At 46.3% G+C, this 16,593-nt stretch overlaps 1 protein-coding gene across 1 annotated transcript; it reads left to right on the forward strand.

Annotated features, from left to right (window-relative positions):
* The first annotated feature begins 6 nt into the window (after positions 1-6).
* LOC103615870 (C-C chemokine receptor type 8-like) lies at positions 7-16,411 on the forward strand. The gene is given in 4 exon segments (XM_008633974.2): positions 7-250; positions 12,143-12,301; positions 14,474-14,698; positions 14,701-16,411. Coding segments are annotated over 2 exon segments (1,077 nt in total). The 5' UTR covers positions 7-250; positions 12,143-12,301; positions 14,474-14,482; the 3' UTR covers positions 15,562-16,411.
* Positions 16,412-16,593: the final 182 nt, after the last annotated feature.

Raw genomic sequence — 16,593 nt, forward strand, 5'->3', positions numbered from 1 at the left:
TTTCCAGAAAACTGGACTATATCTGACTATTTGGTTAGGGGGGGAACCTCAATGCCCAAAGGCAGCCAGTGCTGTCCCCATGCCAGCTTTCAGCTCCATCTGGGCATCCCTACAGCCTCAGGAGCCAGCAACTGCTGAGCACGCTGTAGCACTGAAAGCTGCTCCCTCACGGGCTCCTGCACAGGTCCTGCTAAAGCACAAGCTGTCGGCTGAGGAGGAGGAGGACACTGAAGCAAAGCTGAGCTGAGAGGTAGGTAATGCTCAAAGGCATGGAAATTTGCTTTACCTATCAAGTACTGAGGAAAACTTTCCCAAGCTCTGGCACTTTGCTACGAGGGGACTGACCAGTGATGGTATTTTATCTTTAGGACAGCCTGTTGTTTTCTTCCTGATGCTCGCCTGTTGTTTTTTGGACTCTGTGAAGCCTAATTGCTGCTCGTGCAGCTGCCTTTGCACTGTCTTGGAAGAGGCTATGTCGAAAGTTGGTCCCTCCTTCTCCCCTGACTGATGCCTGTGTTTTTGCACCCACGGCTCTGGATGACCTGGTGCATCTGTTAGCTCTGCAGTGCTTCTCACCTCTGGTAATCCAGTCCCTAGTGCCTGTGCTGGAGATGAGAGAGAATGTGAAACACAGGCATGCTGGGGATGTTTTCAGCTCAGGCACTGTGTGCTCACACTTTGGTGATGGCCAAAGGGCTGATACTTTCTCTCCTCTCTAGTTCTCTGAAAACACTTCAAATGAAGTGTAAGACCTGTGTGTCCTGACTGCCAGCAGAGTTGGCTGCTTTTTATGACAGCAGGATTTTCTCTCTGCCTGCAGCAACTCTCTGCTTTCTGCTCTCACACCACAGGTAAGCCTCCTCCTTTCAGTGCAATGTGCACTCTGTGGCCACGAAGGAGCCAGAGGGGGATGTCAGGGCAGCAGTAGGAAGCAGCTGCCTGCCCAGCTGCCTCTCTTCCCCACAGCCTGTGTCTCAGCCCTGCACTGCATAGTGAGCCAGTCACTTTGCTGATGCTGCTGAAAACTTTTTGTTTCCTGGAAGATTGGATGCCCTTGCTTTTTGCATAAGATCGATTTTCAGCCAGAGCAGGCAGACCTCCCTGCTGTGCCCCCTGTAATGCTTCAGGACAGCAGAGCCATGCTGAAGCTGGAGCTGTGCTAGCTGGAGTTATGGCTGTTTTGCTACACCAACCTCTCCAAATCCTTTCCGGGTCCCTCTGTTATTTTTGTATTGGTTGTGTAAATTTTTTTCCCAAAGAGTTTCTTGGAGGACCGCTGAGCACCCTTGGGATCAGCAGGATGGATGGTGCTGAATGTACTTCTGTTAGGGTTCTGTAACACCTGAAGGCCATTTATGTGATCTTATTGTCTGCCAGCACCTTCAGACCATAGCTTAGGATTTGAGACATAAGAGTAACAAAAACCAACTTTGTACTAAAGGCAAGACTGGATGTCAGACTTGCAGATATACCCAGGGCTGAGTTTTTAACATCACTTGTGATTTCATGACCCTTTTTGGTCACAGGTTTCTAGAGAGCCTGGAGACCAACACGTAATTTTCTTGTGCAGTCACTTCCTTCTTTTGTCCAAAGAGGTGTGTTTTATACCAAGCTTAACAGCGAGAGCATAAATGAAATTGTGATGGGAGCACACTCATACTGTTGAATAGCATGCCTTACTGGGAAGTACATTAAGTGTTAACCTCCTTTGGTTTATGTGGTCAGCTGCTGTTTGATGTCTTATCACAATACCTATTCACATTTCAAAGAGCAAAGAAAACCCCAAAATGTTGTGCATTTTTTTTTTCATAATGGGATTTCACTTTGCCGCCATGGACTGTGGATCTATTTTATTATGTTACAGAGAAGAATTTCTGTTTTAAATTTGCTTTTAATTTTCCAGGCTGAAAAGAGCCATAGCAGGAACAAACAAGGGTTGGTTTGTTCCATCTTCAGACCCATTTTACCGATAGAAGTCCTAAATAGTCAAAAAGACAAGCTTACTTTATCCCAGCTTATGGCAACTATGATTGACAAAATGGGGTGCAAAGGTTTCCCAGTGCTGACTACCCCCCACTTACATGCTGGGCTCTTCTTTAGAGAAAGCTGACACTGGGTAGGGCTTTCTGGGTTTGGAGTTGTTGACTTTGCACATATTTGAGAGAATAAAGGTAAAGCAAGCAGAGATCATTTTGAGTTTAGGAAGCATAGACACCCAAAACACTATTTTTTTTGTTTTGAACACTATTTGAGATTAATTCAAGAGCTTTCTTTTTCTTCAAAGAGTGCCTAGAGCACTGTGACTCAGGTCTTGACTTTGGGATTTCTCAGATGTCCTTTTCTCTGTCCAAGAAATATGGACACATTACCAATTTTCTTCTCTGTGAATTAGGTCTGGTCTTGAGTTAGGTCCTGCTCAGAAAGACCCTCAAAAAGTTAAGGAAACTTCTGACCTTTTACTCTCCTGCCTACCAGCTTACAAGGCAGGAAATCTTGATGGTCCTTGGAATTATTTGAGCTTATCAGAAAAGAGTCAGCAAAAGAAAATTCATGTGTTGTAAAAGGAAATAGAGATTTTAACTATGCAGTGGAAAAGTTCATCTGCTTTATCCCACTCATTTGAAACCCACACCAGAAAAAAATAAAGCTGCAGTTTGATATCGAGAAGGAAACCTGACCCACACATCTGCATACCGGAAAGTGACTCGTCTTTCTCTTATTCAACCCAGCTTCTTGCTGGATTTGTTATTTTTTGAACATTTTAGGCTGTATCTATTATCTTCATTGAGCTGTGCATGTCCATCCCCAGCCCAGAGGAGAGGAGGATGGTGTAGGTGGTGGGAATCTGTTTTATCCTGTCTAGCTTAAGTGATCTTCCTCACTGCTGTGGTGAAGAGAGAGTAAGAAGGTGAATGCAAAAAGCAAACTCCTTTCTGTCAGTTCAAGGTCAGCCGAAGTCACGTTTGCAGCCCCTGGGTCCTGCTGGCAAACCTTGGCGTGCTTCCCTGTAAGCAGCAGGGGCTTGATTATTTGCTTGTTCTCTCGAGCAGCACCATGCAAGATCAGGAGAAAGTTTAAACGTGGTGAGCATTAATCCCTGCAGGTTTTGTACCTGCACTGCTGCCTTCAGCTTAAGACAAGACAGGGGTACCTGATGAACAGTAGAACAGTCTGCCCTGCTTGTTCATGATGTGCCTGCACACTGAGTGCAAGGGCCTTCCCTCTCCCCCAACATGCTCTGGCTCATGGGCCCAGCACAGCAGCTGGGCAGTGGTGAGGATGGTGGACGTGCCTGGTGTGGACAGCAGGGTGGGTCTTTGGTGTGGAAAATGAGATCCCAAGAGCCTGGTGCCGCACCTTGTTAGAGACATATGCCCCTGGATGTCTTGACCAGAAAGGTTTGAAATTCTCTCTCTGATATTGGTGAAAAGCCACCCCACGTTGAACATGGCACAAAGGTGTGTAAGTGTCTGCATTCTGCATTGTCAAACTCTTTTAGCCTTATGGTTATTGTTGTGAGCTTGACCCTTGCACTTCCAGCTTTTCCCAAACACATTCTGAAGCCCTCATTACCAGGCTCTTTGACTCATCACCTCTCGTAGAAAGGGTTGAGCGAACCTTGAGGTTTTCAGCACTTGGTATCTTGCACATTTCCTGCAAGAGGTGGCAGAAAAATGTGTTTCCTGAGATGAAGCAAGCGAAAAAGAATAGCTATGAAAATCAGACCAAAAGAACCTAAAAACCTAAGAAAAATAGTAAAGATGTTCACCAGCTTCCTGTTTACCAGCAGTTCAGATAAAGATTTACCAGTGGCGTTGCCAAGCTCTCCTCACAACTCTGCTCACACCGCAGCAGCGTGGGTGTGTGCTACCCCAACAAAGCCTCTTTTCGTGCCCCTGGCAAGGGCAGAGGCCTGAAGGAGACAGGACAAAGCCGCACAGATGCCTGCTTTAAGACTGTAGCCACTGTGGTCAAGATGGGAAATGCCGGATGCCCAGATTTCAGTGCATGATGCTCTAGTGCTGAGAGCAGCCTGCCAGTGGCAAGGGTGCAGGTTTGAATCCAGGGTCCCTGAGTCATCAGTCCAATCCTAAACTACACAGAGTTCCCTGTTTTAACAACATGATTTCATGCGTTTCACCTTTTTTCCTTTAAAAATCTGATAATCATCTGGACTTTCTTCCAGAGGAGGCTCCTGCAGCAAAAATGGAGGCAGACATGGGCCCTGGTACCCACACGGGGTGCTTCCCACCCTGAGGCCTCCTGGTTCCTCACAGCCATGGGGCTGGCATGGTCTGAGGCCAGCTGAGAGGCAGAAGTGGTGCAGCCACTTGTGGTTTTCAAGGGTATCTGACAGGCGCTGCCTGGCTCGGTGCCAGGACCAGAGCTGTGCTCTGGCAGGGTGGGGCAGCTGCAACTGGGTGCTGCTGGTGTGGAGCCATCCAGCAGTGGTGGTGGTGGCCAGTGCCCAGCTTTGCCCTGAGCCAGTGTGGCCAGTGCCAAAGTGTGGTGGTGAGTTCTGGGCAGCCAGCCAGCACAGAGACCCTTGATAATCTGGTGGGGAGCCATCAGCTTATGCCAGAAAGGGAATTACGTGCCAGTCAGTGCAACTACAGTTGCTGGAAAGCTCTAGAAGGAATAAGCAGGCTGCAGGAAAATAAAAAAGTAGGAGCTGATACAGATTTGTCAAGAGGCCACTATGTCAAATCAGCCTCAGTTACAGGCTCATGCCACCGGGCAAAGCAGTGGTATCCCATACCTCAGAGCTAGCAAGCTTTCTGAGCACTTCAATCAGCCTTTATGTGGGTGCTCAGACAAACTCCTGAGTGGTTGCCACTGGACAAGAGGACTACTCAGAAGGATCCTGCATCCAGGGCTGCACCCTGCCCTTGCACAAACCTGCATTTGCTGCACTTTGCTGCTCTGGATGAAGGTCTGGTGCATGATTGTGCTATTTTTACATATGCCATCATATTGCGAAGGGGTAAAAATGCACTGGGGGACGGGATGACTGCTTAAATTGACCTTGACAGATGAAAAAGTCTGGCAGCAATGGGCTGCAGTGCATTGAGGACACACGACCACTTCTCCCCATGGGCAGGGTCAACTGAGACCACAAGGACAGTATGGGGAAGGCAGCACTTCTGAAGAAAGCATCTGGGGGCTGACATCCAGCACGAAAGAACTGTGAATCCACCAGTGCTACGTGATTGCAAAAGAAAACAGCTACCCCGGGCAGGTGACTCTTCCAGTCTGCTTTGCTAGTTTGGGGCACTGCAATGCACAAAAATATTAAGAAAAACTGGATAGTCACCAAAGAAGAATAGCAACTACAATTAACCATTTAGAAAGCATGACCTCAGAGGAAAAAATATTAATTGTGTGCTGTTAAGATTGATGGAAAACGTTATCTTATAGTATTTTAAAATACCTAGAACTAATTGTTCCTCCAAGGCTAAGGTAAATAAGTGGCTCAAATTATACCAGGAGAGTGTTGGATTAAGACAAATTTACTAGGAGTGAATCTGGAGAAGCACTAGGATGGTTCATAAGGAGAAGCTGGGGGAAAGCAGGGGCTGTAGGAGCAGGCTGAACAACTGCATAGCAGGAGGAACAGTGGGACACTGCCCCTGCCTTCAAGACAGGGGACGGACTCCAGGAACTCCCAGTGTCCCATGCAGCCCGGCGTTCTGTGATTTCTCTGTTCCAACTGATTCTTGCTTGCAACCTTCTCTGCTCTCCACCCTCAGCCAAAGCACTGTCAGATACAAATCTGAGAGGTGCCTGTGCACTGGTGAACCAAAGGTTTGGGACAGCAAAGGTTTAACAACCTAAGTGCTCCAGGGTGAGAAAAATAAGCGTCAAGTAAGGGACAGATAGAGAAGATTTTTGTTCTCAAAGACTCCACCCGCAAGAGCTGTATTTGTTTACTCCTTTGTGTCCCACAATTACCCTCTCGTAACGCCTGGGTGAGAAATTCCACTCACTGCTGACACGCTATGAATGAGTTACTGTGCTGGGAGTTTTGCAACGCACTGATTTCTGCTTGGGTGAAACCAAACGATTGTGCAAGGCTGCAGCTGTCAGAGCCATAATCCTTGTGGCTTCGGTGCCGGCAGTGAAAAGCAGACCGTGGAGCAGAGTGAGCTGGTCCAGCCTCACCAAATACCTCCAGCTGCTTCTCCCACACAAACTCAGCCACAGTTTTTGGAGGATTCTCTGGCTCACAGCCTTTTTTATTGCACGGAGCATCTGCTGCAGGAGAGAGAGTCAGAACAATGCCAAATAGGTTTTTCCTGTGGACATTTGCACATGTCTGCATAGACAAGCGCTTTGTTACGGTAATACAACTCCACATTTCAGTGGAGGGTGTCAATTTTTTTGCTGATCAAGCTGAAAAGAGAAATGAAAACTTCTGCCTGCTATCAGCACAACAGACACATCTTAGTTCTACTGGAAAGTTTTTGAAGCTTTGAAGTCTGCTTGTTTTTGAGGAAGAAGGGTTAGAAGAAGAGGTTATTTATAAAAAAATGCTGTACTTGAAAATGACAAATGGCAGTGTTTTGTCTGGGACTTCTCAGAACAAAGTATTGCAATTGTTCTTTTTTCCCCCCTTGATTTGGAGGGGGAAAATCCTCTCCTCAAACAACTTGGCACTTTCAGAGATATTTTAGTCAAAAAAAATATACCTTTTTCACGTCAAAAAAACCCATCACTCAGAATCTTACCTGGTCACAAAGTCTCACCCCGCCCTTTGTACATGGGCATACAAATATGCTATTCTCACTGCGAAAAGGAAATGAACCATTCTGCCATATGACATATTTTTACCTCTACACTGGAAGTGGTCAGATGAAATGAATTCTCGTTAAGATAATGCGGTCCTGCTAAGATGGTGTGTTGATAGCTGATGCTGATGGACCCAAACATTGTGAAAATAACCAAAACAGGCAAGGATTCCTCAAAAGATAGCTCCTGTGTGGCGTTTCCTCTTGTACCTCATGGGGGACTCCCAGCCGTGCACATCCAGGGCTCAGTGTCCCCCTTGCCCATCCCTGCTGCCCTAAGGAAGATGGGTGCAAGGAATTCACTGAGGGTGCTGCAGTTGGGGAAGGGCAGTTGCTGGTCCATACAGGAAGCAGAGACACCTGGGAGAGGTTTGTTGGGACAGAGGGATTTCCAGGAGAAGGAATCTGGGGTGGGACATTCATCAAAGTGCTACCTGCCACACTGCAGAGGACATGCTCACCTTGACCCCCACCTCTACCTGCTGCAAAACTGAGCTGTCCTCATTGTTTTTCTCACCAACAGTGATGACTGCTGGTATTTTGCAAGGCATTTTAGCTGAACAACCCAGCATCTCTGAACATCCCATAACCCCTGTTGCAGTTAATCGTCTGTTTTCCTCTGCTGACCTAAGTCATCTCTTCCCTCTTCCAATATGACACAGTAAGCCCTCTGAGATGTAACGTGAGAACAGATCTGAAAGGGAAAGGCCTCCTTTTGACTAAGAAGCTTCTTTTATTTTGCTGTTGAGCAAAGGCAGAGGAAAGTGATCTTTCTGGAGAACAGCGCCTGACTTGGCTGGTTACCACAGCTCTGAGATAGGTGGAAGCTGAACATCGCATTGAGGTAAACGTGTCCTGCACTTTCCAGGTGGTGCTATGGTAGTGAGCAGATCCAGGAAATACTTAGCCTTTTCTAGGAAAATACCCTACCAGGTAGGCTCTCTCATTCTGCTTTTATTCCCATATGTTCCTAATGGCTGCTACCCCAACACCAGAGCCTGTGCCATGGTGTCAGAAAGCTGCCTCCCATCCTCCGTAGCGAACAACAAGAGCAATACCAGGGCTTGTGGCTGACACTCCTGAGGCCAAAGCAAGCTCTTGCTGGTGCTGCTTTCTGTGGCAACTACAGTTTCCTTTCTGTATTCAAACGCAATTAATCTAGACTGTCTGTAGGAGGAAGGAGAGGTTCCTACAAGAGCAGGCATAGGGGTTTTGCAGCAGCTAAGCTGACCATCTCCTCCAGGCTGAGGAGCTGCAGGGAAGGCACAGGATAAGGAAACCCTTTGGGGCTGATGTCAGAGGCTGAGCTGGTGTGCACGGGGAGTCTCCACTGCCAGTGAAGGTTTCTGGCTGTAGGAGCTGGAGATGTGGCAGTGCTGTTTGTCTCACAGCAAGATTCCTTTTGGTTGCAGCATTTGCCATAGCCTTTCCATGTAACATAGGGCTTCAGTGAAGCATCTCTTCCCTGACCTTGGGGCTCTGAGTAGTCTGGAGGAGTTTAAGTCTGCATTACTCTGATGGGTTGGGCTGACAGTGTCTTCAGCTACATGAAGGGTTGCACTGGTCTTTTTCCCCCACTGAAGCAACTTTTCTGACAGAACACAAAACAGCAGAAACTGCTACTTCGAGTGTAAATAAAGGAATGGCAGCAGCTAAAGGGGAAGCATGAGCAGTGTGGTGCACAGCCACTGGAGACTCCCCAGCCCTGCCATCTCTCTGGGGCTGCAGTGGCCCATGCAGGCTGGCCCTGATGGCCACTGCCAAAACATGGGAAGACAAAACAAAGCTCCTGATACAACAACATTTTGCTATGTTTTTTAACTTGAGTGGGGACTGCCTCCATCAGCCTTTTCACAAAGCGGTGATGCCATATGGCTCTTCCCTCCTGTAGCTCACAGTCCTGAGTGGCTGCATGGACCCAAACTGGCCATAGGCTGGAGCACCAGAGATACCCACAACCAGCTGTCTCCTTTTTGCTGTAAGGTATTTCTCTCTCACAGGAGATCCCACCAGAGTATGGAGAGACATTGCTAGCCCTGGTATTAGGGACCAGCTAAAATTGAACTGGAGGGACACTGCAGGGCAGCAGTCAGGGCTACCGGAGAAGGAGGCTCTGGGGTGGATTTTGCACAGGCTCTTAACAAATAGATTTGAGACCTTCTTGCTCCTCAGCTCCCACCCAGCATCTTGGGAACATCCTGAGGCCCTGGGAAGGATTGCCTGGTGCCTGCTGTCCTGTCCCTGGCTATGAGAGCCCCTGGGTCATGCGTCCCCTTCAGACATTTAACCCAGGACCATTCTACACCAGCTGGCTGGCTCTCCTCCCACAGCAAGCCTGCTTCACAGCCCCAGTGCCCCAGCAGCAAACTCACTTGAGCCCAAGGGGGTAAATATTGCTGTGGTATGGCTGTACTCTTTGTAAGGTGAGACAATCCTCTTTTCCCCTGGCTGTGTCCTCACTGGCTTGTCTGTATGTAGCAAATGTATCCCTTCCACGACCTTGCTTTACCACACTGAGCCCTTGCACTGCTCATCCTCCCACCTCACATCCTCTCTGCACCTCCTTCTGTTTGAATTTAGCACTTTCAGATGCAGGTGACCTTTAACTTGTGTGTTCCCATCTTACCACCTCTTGCTGGTTTACCACATTTTCTTTGTTTCTTTGTAGGTAAACTACAAAGGGCTGTGTGTTGGCTTGGTAGAAAATCCAGGTTTGACTGCATGGCCCCTGTGTAACTCAGAGTGTGGTGTTTGCTACTCACAGACTGAAAAAGTGTCAGGACAGATACAAGCCTAGCTTATAGCTGATATGAAGAAAATTGGAAATGTGTACCTCTCATTCTCTCTCCACCAGATACCTTCCTCTGAGCTTTCAAGGGGAGTTCAGCACACCTGCATCTTGCAGCACCCCAGTCTGTGAACACACTGGTAGTTATTTATCTCTACTGCCCTTCAGCCCAGCAGGGCTCTGCCTGCCCATGCTCCTCTTGGGTGACCTGCAGGAGACCCAGTAGGGCTCAACATAGGGAGAAAAATAAAATCTGTCTGTAATTCTTCCCTGTCCCCCAACACAGACATCTCCTATTAGTTTTTGTCATCATAATTATCACTTTTTCAGCCAACATCATAATTTCCGTCTTTTCAGTTCCCAAGCCCACCCCTGTGGGTTTTCCCTCCTACCCACCCTCATACCTGCCAGTCAGAAACAGCACCTTTCCTAAACCCATCTCCACTTCATTCCTTTCACTGCTTTTGACAAATCACATCCTCTGCTTTCTTTCATTAATTCTCTTTCTCTGCTGAGAAAAGCTCAGGTTCTGGCTGTGTGTTAGGAACACCAAACCACTCCAGAAGAAGAGCAGGCACATAAACCTTTCTGAAAGACAGGTAGGGCCAGAAACTCACGCCTGTATATCACTTCCCAAAACACAGCAGAGCATCAGACTCCATAATTCTACTGTTTTCCTCCGGAACACTGTCCCCACCACAATTTTTTCCTTGCTCTCCTTATTACCAAGCTGCCTTGGCCTGCCCAAAGTACAGCAGCCAGCCCAGCCATCCTCCAGCCATATCAGTCACCAGGCCTGCTCACTTCTCTCTTAGCTTTTGTTCTCTTGAATTCAAGCTCTTTTCCTTGCCTTTTAGGTTGTCTCCATTTTCTTGCTTGCTCCAACTTTCTCCAACACATGCAGCATTTCCTTGATGTTTCCCTACTGCTTCTTCCAGCTTCATGCCTCCCTTTGCCTGACTGTGCAGGATTGTGGATGGTGAAAATACACAGCTGGAAGATTTCCCAATTTAAAAATATGCATTTTGAATGAACTGCAATCTTTTTGCGAGATCGTAATTTCTGCAGCAGAAAATAACTCAGGAAAAAATGCAAAATTTTTTCAATTTTATAACATGTAGTAATGTTTTAAAATGCAGAAATTTCTTTTTCCTTTATTGGTTTCATGTCAAACTATTGGTTTTTTTTTTTTTAATGTGTTAATAACTTATCAACTAAACTAATGCAAAAAAGCATATGATGGAAGAGGAGGCATCTTTAATTTACTAATGTTTTGTTCCTAAGAAATAATGAAAACTGACCTTATTTATTTCTAAACAAATGTAAATAAACCTAAATAGAACAAAGCTACATTATGTCATACTGTGTGTCTGTAGCACCAGGACATACTACTGACATATTATTAATCATATAATTAGTATCTAGAGAATACAATAAAAAAAAGTTCTGTTGCAACAATATTCAAAAATTAGTTCTCAAAAAAAGTAAACAGAATAAGAGGAGCTAGTCTCTCTTGTGTAGTAAGACCAATTGGGTACTTGGAGGCAGAGTGATGCCCTGGTCACTGAGAGCATGTTGAAGACCTGATGGGACAGGTCTGTTTTTTCTGACTGTGCTACTGACTAGTGCCAGGTCCTTCATGACACTGCTCGTTTTTCCCCCCAGACTATTTTCTCACTTTTCCTTACTGCCTGCAGTGTTTAGCTTTTCTTCTCTTTCAGGATCTCTTTCACTACTCACTTATGCGACAACCAGCAACTGTAAAGGTGCTTTGGGTTGGAGCTGCAACCAAAGAACATGTGAATAACGTCAGTAAAAGTCTGCCCCATGCTTGTTTGGGGGCTCTTGAGTGAACCTCTGGCATTCCCCATGTTCTTAAAATCAGGAAAATGGTGCCTGTTGAGATTAATGGATAAAAAGTGTATCATTTGTCTGATTTATGAAACACCACAATTTACAGTATTCCACTAAACATAGGTAATTTAAAGCAATTGAATAAAACAAAAAATTTCAAGCCTGTCTTTGTTTCAATATTTTGCCCTTTTCCATCCTCAAGTCACTAAAATAAACTTGAAAAACCCCAAGGTAGCAAAGAAACTGAAATACCCCACTAAATAAGAACTGCTTAAAAAATTATGGCAGAGTGGTATCAGTAGCTGTGATTCCTTATTTTGCTCAAAAAGCTAGTAAGTTTTTAATTGGAAGGGATATAAATAGAATGCAGTATGTAAGTTGTTATCAGCTGAAGAAACTGAAAAACTAAAACAATGCGACCAGGAAATTCCATATCAGCCTCTGTGAAAAGCTGCAAATTTATTAGCATGTCTCCTGTGATGGAGATATCTCAACTTTTAAGTTTTTCACTTAAAACCCACTTCACAGGGGTGGCTGTGAAGAAGGGGTTTTAGCAAACACATTAAAAGGAGTGCTACGCATTACCGTGTTAGAAAAGCGATGTATTTGCTACTCGTTTCACAGAAGGTGCTCGATAGCCCTCTCACTCTTTTCCTGTTTACCACAGATACAAAATCTTCTATTTGCCTCCAAGCTATTCTGTATCTGGCAGGTGCCCATCCGACACCCTCATATCACCAAATCTCAGCTCTCTGCACGAGTGAAGTGAAGGTGAAGTAAACCTCCCAGAAATCCCTGAGCCTGAGCAACAGGGGACAAGCAGAAGGGGACCAGGGCCATCCGAGAGAGTAGAGGCGTCTTGCTGCCAAAGGTAAAGTCCATCCATATTCGATGTGCTATTAGTGCGCTCACTGTGCCAACCAGGGGACCTGCAGCAGCTACCTTTCCCTTGATATCCTCTGTAAAACTGCTTTTTCAGTTTGACTGTTCTGCTGAGTGATGTGGAGAAGGGAGAAAATGGAAAATGCTGTGCCCTGGTCGGGAGCTGTTAAAGGTATTAATGGTGTAAGGATCGGAAGCAGAACATCTCTGGTCTCTGTTCAACCCAGGAGAAACACTTGAATTTTGCTGGAAGTAGATGCTTTATATCTATAAATCTAGATATATCTATCTCTACATATCTATCTTCATACTTATAGATCGATGTATCTATAACACAGTATGCATTATTTTTGGAATGTTTTTTAGTTTTGATAGTTGAATCTACAAACTGTTTTTAAGAGGTCCTAGACAGGCAATTAAGAAACGTGAGCCAGTGCTGCATCACTTAGTCACAGCCTGTCATTTTCACACATCAAAACCATTAGCAGGAAATATTTTTTACCTGTTGCTGGTTGCTGCAAGAAGAGCCATTATCTAGTGACTCAGTAACTTCATATTTAAAGGTTTATGCCTTATAAAAAGTTAAAATTAATAATGCAGATGTCCTAGCTACAGCTAAGAGCTCAATACAGTAGAGAATTACACTATCGATGCAGCATGGCCTTTCTCACATTATTTGTTATTTCTGAACAAGGAATTCTGTGGGGTTGAATGCTGTATTTGTAACAGTTTTCTCTGCATTGCACATGCCAATTGAAACTGTCCTCCAAGAAGAGCTGAGGCAGGTCAGTGAGGCATGAGCAGGATCCATACCTGGAGCAGAGGATGGACGCTGACACTCCTCTGGGCTGTATGTACAGATCGTTCTGTTCCCCCCACAAGTGGCACAGCCTGGCAAGAAGGGGTGAATTGTGATTCCTTTCTATCAATACAAAAAGTTTTCCCTGTTCTCTCTCTTTTTGTATCCCCAGGCAGTAATCTTTAATTCAGGAGAGCACATCCTCCACTTCTATAGAATGAATCACTTCCATTCATATTATTGCTCCACCTTAACAGCAGTGATTATTACAAATTATTCTTCCCTCCTGGAAACTGTGTGTCTTTGAAGCTCTTTCAAGATGTGGTCAACCTGTAAGCAGGTGCAACATAGGTGCAGCACAGCATAAACTTTCAAATGTCTTAGCAGTGAAAAACCAAACCCTTTTGAAAGAATCACCTCTTGAAATGTGAACACTCAAGTCTGGAAACCCAATCCACTTTTATAGGGGTCATGAACTGACATCTGAAACAATAAAAAAGTTGGCTAAAGCACAGACTCACTCTTGGAGAACACGTCAGATTATTTTACTATTTTGAGGCTGCCTTCATTGCAGTTCTTCAGAAACGAGAGAGAGGGGAAACACTCCCGCTAATGTTTTGGTTTTCTCTACACTAGAAAACTGAAGCTGGACAGAACAGGCAGGAGCACTAAACTGCTGTGTTGCAGCAAAAGGCACAACCCAAGCTACTCACTAGCTGCCCTGGAGCTCAGTGGCAGCCCAGAGCTTGGCACTGCTGTGCAGCCCTGTGAACTCCTTGTTGCTTCAGAGTTTTCTGTATCCAATCCTGGACCCACCCATGGAAAAGTAGCTTGCATGTCTCTGCACTCTGTGCCAGTACCTGGCCCTGATCAGCTCTGCTAAAAATGAGGTTATGCTGCTGGGTGACAGCTTCTTCAGGCAAAACACTTTTATGAGGGTCTTTATGCTACAGGCAAAAAGCTTCCCCACCCCAGGGAGCACAAGAAAATTGAGAACCTTAGATCTGATGCAGGATCTGTAATTTTTTTATCATTATGACTATTCAGAGACCTGAATTTTTCCCTGTCATTGTAATGATGAGGTGCTGGTCCACTGGGTCTAAAGCAGTTTCAGGAAAACAGAGAGCATCCCAGTGCTCACAGTCACACATGTATAGGAACAATCAGCAGGCTGCAGGGCAGCCCTTTGGGTGGTACAGCTGCTCTTGTGCACCCAGTGAGACCAAGACTGCATTTCGTAGTCCCCCTCTGCCTGGAAGCTGACCCACAGACTCAACACAGCACAGACAGAGGCAGAAGCCACCATGGGAGTGCTGTGCCAGGACAGCCAGACATTTTTAACCCTTTCTCTTTCCTGCACAGGTACCTGAGATGGATCCCACCAGCCAATTCCTTGGCACAACAGAATATGACTATGGATACGATGAAAACACTGCTCCGTGCAATGAAGGAAACAATTTCCGCAGGTTTAAATCCATCCTTCTACCAATTCTTTACTGCCTCGTGTTTGTCTTCTGCCTCCTGGGAAACTCCTTGGTCCTCTGGGTTCTCCTGACCAGGAAAAGGCTGACAACAATGACTGACATCTGCCTGCTGAAACGACTGGCATGTGCCTGTTGACCCTCGCAGCCTCTGATCTGCTCTTTGTTGTGCCTCTCCCTTTCCAAGCCCACTATGCTTCAGACCAGTGGGTTTTTGGCAATGCCATGTGCAAGACAATGGCTGGCATTTACTACACAGGTTTTTATAGCGGTATTTTCTTTATAACCCTGATGAGTGTAGACAGGTACATAGCAATTGTCCATGCTGTCTATGCCATGAGGATACGGACAGCCACTTATGGCATAATTATCAGTTTGATTCTGTGGCTGGTGGCTGGCTTGGCTTCTGTGCCCAACATCATGTTCAGCCAGGAGCTGGAGATCGAGCAGGCTTTGCAGTGTGTCCCCACATACCCCCCAGGTGACAATACCTGGAAGGTTGCTTCTCAGTTTGCAGCCAACATCTTAGGCCTCTTGATTCCCTTTAGCATCCTTGTTTGCTGCTACACTCAGATACTAAAAAACCTGCAAAAATGCAAAAACCGAAACAAGGTCAAGGCGATCAAGATGATCTTCATCATCGTCATTGTTTTCTTCCTCTTCTGGACTCCCTTCAACATCGCGCTGTTCCTCGACTCTCTGCAGAGCCTGCACATCATCAATGACTGCAAGGCGAGCTCCCAGATAGCGCTGGCCCTGCAGCTGACAGAAACCATCTCCTTCATCCACTGCTGCCTGAACCCCATCATCTACGCCTTCGCTGGCGTGACATTCAAGGCCCATCTTAAAGGACTCCTTCAGTCCTGTGGCCGTGTCCTCTCCAGCCCTGCCGGAGGTGCCGGGGCTGGACAGTCATTTTCAGCACCCACCCAGCTCTCTGGCTGGTCTGACAGTGCAGGGGCCCTGTGAGCCCACCTGAGCCACCTTCTGCTGGTGTGAGGGGCTGGCCAGAGGTCTGCTGTGGTGCTGGAGGTTGTACCATGTGTGCAGCATCCCCTGGCAGATGCAGTATGCCTGTGCCTCCTGTTGGGATACGCTGTGAACTGCCACATAAGAAGCTGTGACATTGGTTTCCCAAGAGCACCGGTGCATTTGTAAAATGGTGACCATACGTTGCCACAGAATAATTTTTAATTAAGTTTTAGAGCTCTCGTAATACAATTCAGCAAGCAGGGTGTTTCTCGTAGTATCTATTTTCTCCTCTGACAAAAGCATCGCTTCTGCCTCACCCCAAGTATGCTCTGCTTGTGGAAGCTGAATCCCTGCATCCCTGGGACACGTGTGTAACACCCCTCTGGAAAGTGAGGAAGTGGACAGGCATGGGACTGCTTCACATTGCAAAGAGGGAATCACCTCAGCCATTGTCACCATTTCCCCTTTGCCTCAGCTCCCAGACAAAAAAGCCCTCAGGACCCTGTTTGTTGTGGGATGGTCCCAGGGGCGCAGCCCTGGAATCCTTGGAACTGCTGCTGCCCAGAGCAGCCTTTGGTAGTGATGCCTCCAAAAATAACAAAACGATGGCTCCAGGTGTCCCCTATACCTGTCACTCATGGAGGTTCCTACACTTGGAAACGTTGTCCTCAGAGCAGGTGGGGGGTCTGTATCACCTCTGGAGCTGTGGGACCTCCAACTTTGTGCCTCCAGCACTCGCTGCTAAATGTAACCACCACAAAATGGCCTGTAGCAAAGTAGGCTCTGTCTCTTTTCCCAAATATCTTTATTTTCTGCCATTTTTGAAATGCTTTCTTTAAATAAACATTAGCTACACCTTTTTTGTCTTGGTTCTTGAAAGTCTGTCTAATGACTTACAAGCCTCGATTAGGATAAGGAAACTTTGGGTGTTTGGTTATTTTTCAGTGGGTATCACGTAAAATATATCTGATGGAATTGAGAGGCACCCTGAAGCTCTTCAGCAAAAAAAGTCTTAAATCCAGTTTCCTG

This window comes from Corvus brachyrhynchos, unplaced genomic scaffold (assembly GCF_000691975.1).
Source record: "Corvus brachyrhynchos isolate BGI_N302 unplaced genomic scaffold, ASM69197v1 scaffold94, whole genome shotgun sequence".
Lineage (NCBI taxonomy): Eukaryota > Metazoa > Chordata > Aves > Passeriformes > Corvidae > Corvus > Corvus brachyrhynchos.